This window comes from Simochromis diagramma, unplaced genomic scaffold (assembly GCF_900408965.1).
Source record: "Simochromis diagramma unplaced genomic scaffold, fSimDia1.1 OVJJ01000421.1, whole genome shotgun sequence".
NCBI classification, from domain to species: Eukaryota; Metazoa; Chordata; class Actinopteri; order Cichliformes; family Cichlidae; genus Simochromis; species Simochromis diagramma.
The window spans coordinates 48,371-58,931 of record NW_024387250.1 but is presented as its reverse complement, the minus strand read 5'-3'; the positions used below and the strand labels follow the sequence as shown (position 1 = coordinate 58,931).

The window sequence follows — 10,561 nt, the reverse complement described above, 5'->3', positions numbered from 1 at the left end:
AATGGTTCTTTGAAGAACCATTTCTTTCAGTGGTTCATTGAAGAACCTTTAAAGGTGCCCCAAAGAACCATCAAGAAATGGTTCTTTGGGGCACCTTTAATGGTTTTTCAAAGAACCTTTGTAAAAATGGTTCTTTAAAGAACCATTTTTAAAAAGATTCCTTCAAATGGTTCTTTAAAAGAACCATTTTAAAGAACCTTTTTTGAGTGGTTCTTTAAAGAACCATTTTAAATCTTTCAAAATAAATGTATCATAAATTGAATTTGAGTAGGGTAAAATAAATACAAGCACATAGACATATATTAATGGTTTATTGGCACTTCGTATTACAGAAAAAGACAAAAAGGCATTTTAATGCTAAGCACAACACCACTACTAATAATAGCATATAAGTCATTTAAACAGTAATAATTAAATATCTTTACTATAAATACATATAAATATTATACTATAGATAAACAAACAATTTTTACATTAGAAATAGCAATACTTTCATAACAGACAATTAAACAACACATTTTCATCAGCATGTTTGCATTTTCAGTAAAACTGTTTCAAGAACAATCTTTTTATTTAAATTATCAATGAACTGCAGCCTTAAGTTATGTAAGTTAAGTTTAATGTGGGACTCATGGTCCTTTGTTAGTCCACACTGGGACAATTTCAGTCTCTCACCTGCACTATGCTGGCAATCTAGGAGATATTTAATGCATTTGCCACTCTTTGCACAGCTACTGGTACCCTATAGGGTAGAAAAGTGTAACATAAATAAGAAACGTTCCATTTACCAGTCCGGCGTCACAGGTGTTGGTGAGTGAGCTGGATGAAGTAGCTAAGAGTGCAATGCACACAAGTGTGGGTTCACTTACACAATGGCTACAAATAGAGTAAAGCCCTACCTTAATCTGCTGATAACATTCACTGAACTTATCCTCCTTCTCTGATTCTTTAAGGTTTTTATGCGTGTGCTTTCAGTCTTCACATGTCAAGTAGCTGACACAGATCACTCTGACATCCAGGAAATGCCGACAGCAAGGAAACAGCCGAACCAACAATTGAACAAATTCTTCCTTCTCTTATTTTTCAGTTCATGCATCCTTGATTTCTTTGCTCTCATTTCCTTGAACCTATCAGTGTATCTTAGCTCCTCCCACCAGAGAAGTGAGCAAGTGAGGCGAGGAAAACATGTAGAGAGGAACTAAGAGGCTTTAACAATATCAGACATCCTTGCTTTAGTCGTTTTAAAGCAATGCCAGTTAAATATAGCACATCCATTGTTTTCGTTACAGCAGAGTATACTAAAGTATTTGGCTGGGTCCGTGTGATGAGTGAGACTTTTAAGTCTGTGCCAGAGACAGAATAATTCTCTCATCCAGGAAATACTGAATGCAGTTTAACAGTTAAGATAACACAGAAACAAGTTATTCCCCCTTTTCTTATATTTTGGATTCTACATCCTTGATTCCTTTGCTCTTATTTCCCCAATCATCAAATTGCAGCTCAGTCCCTCACACATGACAGGTGAACAGACAAGGTGAAGAAGACATGAAGAGAAAGGAGCTAAGACGAGAGGTATTCATGCCTCCGAGCCATTACAGCAATGTCAGTTAAAAACGATGTTTGGCACAGATGCTGCTGGTGTTCATTGTTTTGTTGCAGCACACTCCTACATATTTACAGAGTCCTGTTTCCACTCCCTGTTTGTTATGTCTCTTTTATACATCATTAGTAAAACACTTTACTCAGGATATAGTAGATCCTCCAGATCTCCCCTTTCCTGATGCATTTTAGAGACTCAAACATGCTTCAAGATGGCACATTAAGACTGATTACTGGGTCACAGCCTGCAGCACAGGAAAGAAGGGCAATGAACAGATAAATGAGGAAAAACCTAAGTTGTTGCAGTCCTGTTCTTCATACCTGTTTTAGACAGTAGGGTGAGCAGTTTAATCCTTCACCTGTATTTAGGTATAAGAGAGCCATGTCTGCTTTGAGAGATCGGTTATTGTGATGGATTGTAGCTTTCGAACTTGGATGAGGAAATCATCTACTTCCTGCAGGGTTAATGATCACTTTCTTTGATTTCTCAAGTGCATTCAAAATGATTCAGCTGCTGCTAGTGAGAAAAAAACCACAGTAATGTCAGTAAACACCACCTCATGGATCACTGACTGCCTGACAGGCTAACCAGAGTATGTGAGACTGGGCCGAGCTCTGTCTGATTTAGTGATGTGCAGTAGGAGCTCCACAGGTGGACAGTTCTGTCCTGGACTTTATACACTCAGACTTTCAGTACAAGTCTGAGTCAAGACACCTTCAGAAATACTCTGATTCTGCAGAGGTTGGATTTAATAGTGATGGCAGGAGGAGGAGTTCGAAGCACTGATGGATAATTTTGTGATGTAATCTTGAAACAATCATCAGCTGAAGTACAAGTACCTTATACTCATAGTACATTGAAAACAGGCTGAACTGGAAGATCAATACAGAGGCTGAATACAAAAAGGACATGAACAGACTTTTCTCAAGTAGTGAGAGCCTTCAATATGTGCAATCCTGTCTCTGTAAGGCAGAATAAATATGTTGATCATTATTAAATCATTTAGAAGAGAGAGACCTAATGTTTAATTCTTTTCCTGTAACTGTTTTACTCTTTGGTGTAGTTGAGGATGTTTTATTGTTCGTTCTTTGTGACTTTTTATACTGAAATGATTTTTTTATGGTTTTCTGTTTGTCTCTTAGTGGTCATGACCAGGACAGTTTCTATGGGGATGGGGTTGCAGAGATGTGTGTAAGACTGTAACTCTGCTTCCTGGTCCAAGGTCTGGAGATCCACATTTTGGGGTTTTGAATCCATTCAGTCAGATTTCTATAAATGTGCGGTGCTCCATGTAAAGTAGTGTGGATGCCATCTCTCCTGATAAGACCACCTTTTCCCCAGAAAGCTCACATCACTCAGACAGACAGCGTTTTAACGTGAACCTGCAGCTAAACATGTTACTGCTGATCTGATACACTTTACACTAGATACTTTGGCCCATACCGACCAGTCTGTTTATATATAGGATTATTTTCAACACCTTTCAGACAGGTGTTGAAAATTAATTTAACCAGCTATTTATATTTTGGGCAAGATAAGATACATAAGGACTTGACTCATATCCTGTAAATACTGCTTCTAGCAGCAAAGAATATGTATTTGGAAACAAAAATAACAAAACCTGAAATTAAAATTCACAAATAAAAAGAGGGTGTTGCACTAAAGACCTCACTGTGATCGCTCTGATTTCTAGCATCAAAACAGGTCAAGCCATCAACAAAAAGGTAGGTGTTGGAGACCTTTAAGGTGGTCTGAACATAAAATGGCGCTATGAATTGATGTCAGACTGCACCTACCGTTGGAGGAAAACAAACAAACAAAACAACAACAACATTAAATAAACTCCAAAATTTCACATGAACAGCATTTTTTTTATGTCCCTGGCCTGCAGATGCTTTGGGTGAGCCAGGCACATCATATGGGGGCCACCAAAAATATTTGGATGGCAAAACAGAATTTCCTGTTTTATTATGCTGTTGTCTAATATGGGTTACTTGAAAAATATGTCAACAAAGGGAGATGAAATGATACGCCCATTTGATTCCCTGCTATTAAAGATATCACTGAAAATAAGTACATATGAAAAACAAATAAGATGTCAAAATCCATAATCATTTGTTTTGAGCAATAAATTTTGGGGGGCCCAAATTTTGCCGCCCAGCCCTGCCCTCCCTTTGGTGGCGTGGTGACATCCCTGGCTACCACTTGAGAGAAAGCAAGAAAGATAGAGAGTGTTGGGTGAGCTACACTGAGTTCTGTCAGCAGAGAGAGAGAGAGAGAGAGAGCTGTGCACTAAATTCATTCAAATGTTTTAGTAAAAACTGCCTCTGCTGTCATGTCTGTCTCTTCTGTTTTGTTTTTTTTCTTACTTACATCAGAAAATGTTTCATGTGACTTCATCCTCATACAAGAGACACAGCTGTAGCTATAAAGCTAAGGAAAGTTTCTTTATGGTCCAGAGGTGGCTCAGCAGAGGATCATTTAAACATGCAATCAGGACCACGTTTTAAGCGGACTGTTGTGACTGGCTGAAATGAAAAGACCCATGAAAATGTTATTAATGTTACCTTCTCATAAAGAAGGAGAACACATTCAGTCTTATTTCCATTTAAATATATATTTTTAAGTAATTAAAAATAAATCCTAATGATATGCCAGCTTCTATAATGATGCTTGACAATGTAGAACAAACATGATGACACAAACTCCTAGATAACGTAAAAATCAACCAGTATTTTTATTGGAAATGAGCAGGACTTGTTTACATCATTGTTTCACAGAATAGCATTATCAAGATGTGACGATAGCCAAACTGAGCAGCAGGTGTCCCTGTGGTTTCATATTGTTTCAAAATGTCAATACAATTTCAGTGCAAATGCTTCAGACATTTCAGTGTTTCTGTTTTGTTCAAGCCTCAGTTTGACCATCAAATTGTAGAGTGTCGCACCAAAGAGCTTCATTCAGACTTTGGTGCAACACTCAGTGCTATTTAGACTCAAACATGTTTCATGTGTGTTGCATAAGTGTATTTTGGACTTCTCAACAATGGAGCCATCAAGGAAGCATTCCCAGGTGTAGGAATATTTTAACCTGGTGCCACCAAAAAATAGAGAAATAAATTTACTCTCAGTGTTTATTCAAATTAAATATACTTACAGGTCTATATCTTTCACGGGTGCTTTTGTTACTGTAAATAAATAGAATAATACAATATTGTGTGGGAAATAAATAAATGTGAATGAAAATGACAATTAAACTGATAATATCAGTGTTTGTATTTCCATACAAACACATCACAACTGCCTTATTGCATTATGTCAAAACCATCTTCACTACCCAGGATATAATTAACAATCAACAATGTTTCTCAATGTTTTATTTTTTAATTATTATTTTGTAGATCGAATTAGTCAGGCAGATTTTTCTAAGATGGAATACACAAAACAAAGATGTGTAAAATGAAGTCAGGCTGTCAGGATATTTGAGAAATTCTTGCAATCATTTTAAAATACGTATGAAAGGTGCATCACACACGCAAGGCTTCTTTTGGCAGTACATAGACCACCGTTGCCAGCAGATGTCACCCGTGAGAGTAATGAATGAAGCTTATGATCCAGTTTTTCACACAGTAGTTCAAGGAGGCAAGAAATTTCACCAGTGAACCCTGACAAGGTACACTTGTGAAGTGAAAACCATTACAGGTGACTACATCATGAAACTCATTCAGTCAAAAAAGCAAAGGGTGGCTGCTAAACTAAAATATAAAACATGTTTAGAGTTATTTATCAATTTTTCGTTGCTACAAAATTCCACATATCTTGATTCATATATTTCATGTCTTCAGCTTGTATCTACTATGTAGAAATTTGTAAAAAATAAAGAGAAACCTTTAAAGGTTTGTCCAAAACTTTTGACTGTCATGTCATGTTGTTCCTGTCATGTCAACAGTCACTAGAGAAAGAGAAGAAAATGAATCAAAACAAAAGAAATAAGATGATGAAGATGAACACAAACTGTACTGGTTTTCTTTCCTCATTGTAAACTATAATGCTTGAACATATATATCCACTAATGATGCCTTTAGTTTTGTCTCATACTATGTTTGACTGTATTATATGTTATTATATTATAATATAATATAGTATATTATTATTATATTTGGGTTTTCTGTACACCAGAAGAAAATTAATTGAAATTCCAGTAATCTCAGTGGCCATAAAAAGACTCTTTGAGACTTTTTCCTGCCTGCTGTTTTGTGATATTTGTGATATCAATCATGTAAAATCAGTTCTCAGACAAAGTCCATCTTACTTGATCCAGAAGGACTCTTTAAGGCTTTCTGTTGCCTGCTGTTTTGTGATATTTTTCCAAGCAGCAGGAATATCAGCAGGTACTTTATTATACTGTTTGGCAAAGTCCATGTTGTACTTTGCTATCACATATTTCCAATAGTCTGATGCTTCAAGGCTCACATCTGGAGGGATACTCCAGTCTGGGTAAATTACCTTGTATCTCTTATAAGGGTGATATTTATGGTTTGTATCACGGCAATGAAACTGCTGGTCACTGACCACAAGAGAAGAGCATATGTCAGAGATCAGTTTTTGTGTATTTGGCCAACTAAATCCTCCAAGACCCTGAGGTCGATGCAGTAGAGCAAAGTGCTCAGTATGGGCTCTTCCTCCTGCCTCACAGGGAGCTTTGCAGAATGGACACTGTTTGCCACAACCAACCAGTTTGTTGAAAAGCTCATTCTGGGGCTGCACATGGAGGTGCTGTAGTTTCATTTCAAAGCTTACATTTTTAAATTTTTTTCTCAGATCTTGTTCCATCTCATTCACAGACACTATGAGCCAGTCAGCAAACTGTTTCTTGTCAGCATTGTTCAGCATCATGAAAGCACCAAGAGCATCCTGGGAAATGACCAGTTTGTCACCAAGTTCTTTACAAATATCTTCAACAAATGTCTTCATATCATCACCCATTCCTCTTTTGGCCTTGTTGATGGCATCATTTATGTTTCTGATACATGACTGGAGTTGTCGGTCCTCAAACTCAGATACTGACACAGTTGAGAAATGCTCCACTATTTGATGGTGAATCCATGTCTTTACATATTTCTCATATGAGTCAATATAGCTCACATAGTTTTGAAAATCATCCTTTGAAAGTAAATCCAGTAAAACTGAATTATTGAAGGACATTCGTGTGCCGAGCTGCTCACATGTCAGCATTTCATCAATGATATCAGCTCCCAGGAACAAACTGATAAAGTCTTCAACAGCAGGCTTCAAGCACTGGTTGGTGAATTCTTCTGCCTTCTTCTGACACTGGTCTCTTTCATGGAACGCATCAATGAAATCATCACGAAACTTTTCCTTGTTTTTCATCAGACATCTGTAGGGATCATTTGCTTGGATGAAATCTTCGTGCATCTTCTGAAACTCTCTGGCTGCAAATCCACAGATGTGCTGTTTCAGGGAAACTTCAAACTCAGTGTTTGTCCTAACATCTTGATTGTTTTGTAGTTTCTCATCAATCATGTGTAGGATCTCCTGGATGTAAGTGTCAGTGTAATTGTTTTTTCTTTTTACTGTTTCACTCACAAACTGAGTGCAGGCATCTATGATACTGTCAGCCAGTTCTTTTAAACTTGCAAAGACAAAAAACATCATTTGACTTTGTTTCAGCCCTTTTTTGTAATTTCCTTCAGGTTTATATTTAAAAGGCTCTTTTCCACAATCTTGCAGACTCTTTTGACTTAATAATTCACATGCATGACTCCCCCTGTGTGAGAGATTGCGTCTCAGGCAGTGAGATATGTTGGTGAAGACACTGGAGGTCTTTGGTTCACAAAAAGAAAGTTTCTCCAGTGTTTCACTCCACATCTTATCAAACTCTTTTTCCAGCTTCTTGTCTTTCATCTTGACATTTTTCTTTCTGCATTTATCTATCAACACATGAACTGCCTTTTCAATCTCTTTTTTACAGTTCTCTTTGATTTTATCAATTTCTCTCATCCCCTCTCTGATTTCTGCTGCTGCTGTGAGCTGATTAAAAACGGATCTCTCCATTTCTTTTCGAAGGCTCTTTGCACTGTTTAGGAATTCCTCTTTGTATCCCTCATCCAGATAAACATGAACATCTGTTTGCTTGAAATACTGTGTCAGATTTTCTAGAAGCTTTGTCTCCCATGTGGACAACACTGTGGAGGCTTCACTTTTCAAACATGTGAGAAATTCTCTCATGTCAGACGATTCAGATTTTGCTGCAACTGTACCAAAATTGGAAATTCTTATTTCTGCGTTTGTTACCCAGGTGTACATTTCTTTTCTGAATTCCCACTCCCACTTGTTGAATTCTGTGCAGAGTCTCATGTATGCATCAGCTACGAGGCTGTTTCTGAAGCTGAAGATGAAGTTTTCATGCTTTACTCCATTCCACAGGCTCTTTATCCACTCTGTAAACTCAGAGATATCATTAGCAGATGACTCACAGTTTCCCAGCAGTTTGATGATGTGTTTCTTGAGCTCATATACAGCATCACTGTAGCCTGCATTGACTGGTGCCATTAGTGGGTTTCCATTCCAGAGTCCAGGAATGTACCAGTTCCCAGTGTCTGGACTGTACTCCATCACATCAGTGAAGCTCTTGTTCTCCTCTTTCTTTTCCATTCTAGCTGCTGCCTGGGTCATCTCATTCAACTGTTCCAGGAGCAGTTTCCTGTCTCGTGAGTTCTTCTCATGGGCTGAAACATCGGACACATTCTGGTGAACAAACACACATTTCGGCCTTTTGCCCACCTCCTTCATCCTGAGAAAAGCATGCACAACTATTTGTAGGATGTCCTTCATTTCAGTTGAATTCTCCATTGCAATATTGACAATGGTGACATCACTCAGCCCCACAACAAGTGTAGCAAGCTCATTGTCGTGCTCATAGCTGTTGTCTAGTTGTGCAAGTTCTGGTGACTTTAAGCCCTCAGTGTCAATGATCAGCATGAAGTCACAGTTTAGGACTTTTTTCATATCTTCATTGATTTTGATGAGCAACATAAAGGCACCTCGAGTACATCGACCACTGCTGACTGCAAACTGCACTCCAAACATGGTGTTAAGGAGAGTGGACTTTCCTGTGCCCTGAACTCTAAGAACTGTGACTACACGTATCTTTCTGTTTGGAGACACCAAGTCACTGAGCTGAGAGAGAACATCACTCACCCATCTGAGAGGGATGTTGGATGCATCTCCATCTACAAACTCAAGAGGAAATCCATCAAGCAACAACTCTGCACACAGTTTGGGCAGATGCTGCAACTGTTGATGTGCTGGATCTGTTTGTGAAAGGGACAGTGAGGCTTCATAGATCTGACCCATTTCACGGAAGAAGTGTTCAGTCCCCAGTGAGCTGTTGGAAATTTGTCTGTCAATTTCTTTGATCTCCTCTTTGTTCTCAGAATTGTTGCATTTTTCTTTATATTTTTCCTGAAGTTCAGAAAGTTTTATGCGAGACAGGTTATCGAGGTTCATTCGCATCCATTTCAGGAAATAAAACCTCTCTGTTCCTGGGCTTGATATTGCATTGATGAAACATGTCATAGCTGTTGACATGTCATAAGAGTTCTGCCTTTTCCGCAGTTCTTTTCTGTCTTCCTGAAGTTGACTTTTGTAATCTTCTATATTTCCAGAGCCAACTTTTCGAAGGCGAAATTCTTCTTTCTCTAAGCAGGTCAGTTCTTTCCATATTTCTCCTTGCCGAGGAAGGTGATCATCTTTGTATTTAAGGATGTCTTGAATTTCTGCAGTGATGGCTTCTGCATTTGTCTTTGCAGTCTGGCACTCTGGAGAGTCTTCATCAACCAGGATTCCCAGGTCATGGGCAATTTCTGCCATCTGCTCTATTGTCATCTTCCCTTTCTTTTCTTTAATTACATTTCTAACTTTTTGCCTCAAATATTTTACAAAGTCTGCATCATTTCTTTGTTTTTTCCTAATAATGATATTGTTCTTAGTTAAGCGCAAATTAGTTTCTACCTTCTTTAAAGCATCCAAAGTGCAGCGTTTGCTCTCACTGTTACCCACCAAGAAGATCTGTGCCTTGTGGTGTTGGTTAGTAAGTAGACTGCAGTCAGTGTCCAAATTGTCAAAGAACACAAAAACTGCTGCAGATGTCTGACACAGAAAGGAGTATTGTGTTTCAAATGAAGCAATGTCCCCACGAAGGTTAGCTACAGCCACTGGTTGACTGAAAATATCAATGTTTGAGTTTCCACAAGGAAGATACCAAGTAATTTCAGTCAGTCCGTTTGAGATTCTTCTTGGACTGTCACCACACTCCATGTTGCGGTGAACAAAGGTGTCATGGTACTGCTGAGAATTGCTCAGAAGCTTATTGAGAATCTCTGACTTGGACAAAGAGCACTCACCCAGTCTGACAAAAGAGATCATTGGAAGTTCAGAGAGAATGATTCTGTCTTCAATGAAGCCCTTGGATTCAAACAGAGACTGAGGTCTGTACTTTTTAACAATGTCTCTTATGGCCCACAGCATGAGTGTGCACTGTTTTGTATCACAATTCGGAAGCAGCAAAGGCACAGAAAACTGACATGTGGACATTTTTAGTGCCATTTCCTGCTGCAGAAAACCATCAGAACACAGAAAGAGAGCAGCGATTATGTCGAGTGGGTTTGGCATGTCATCTGTGTTTGAACTGTCCAAATCCTCTGCATTCCCTGTTTCATCATCAGACTCACAATCTGATGTACATATCATATTCCTAGCTGCCACATTAACCATCATCAGTTTCTTTAGAAAATACCATGGAAAGTCTGAGTTACTCTTGGCAGGTTCATCATTGATGGTCGTCTTATCAATCTCAAGTATTTTGCTCAGTGACAGTTTATCTTTGTAGTACTGTTGTAAACCAAGATCTTTTAGTAAGCACTCCCATACGGTAAAAAAA

General features: G+C 38.3%; 1 protein-coding gene across 1 annotated transcript; it reads right to left on the bottom strand.

Annotated features, from left to right (window-relative positions):
• Positions 1 to 5,768: 5,768 nt before the first annotated feature.
• LOC120714703 (up-regulator of cell proliferation-like) lies at positions 5,769 to 10,561 on the bottom strand. The gene has a single exon (XM_040001051.1). The coding sequence runs from the start codon at positions 10,396 to 10,398 to the stop codon at positions 5,908 to 5,910; it is 4,491 nt and encodes a 1,496-aa protein (XP_039856985.1). The 5' UTR covers positions 10,399 to 10,561; the 3' UTR covers positions 5,769 to 5,907.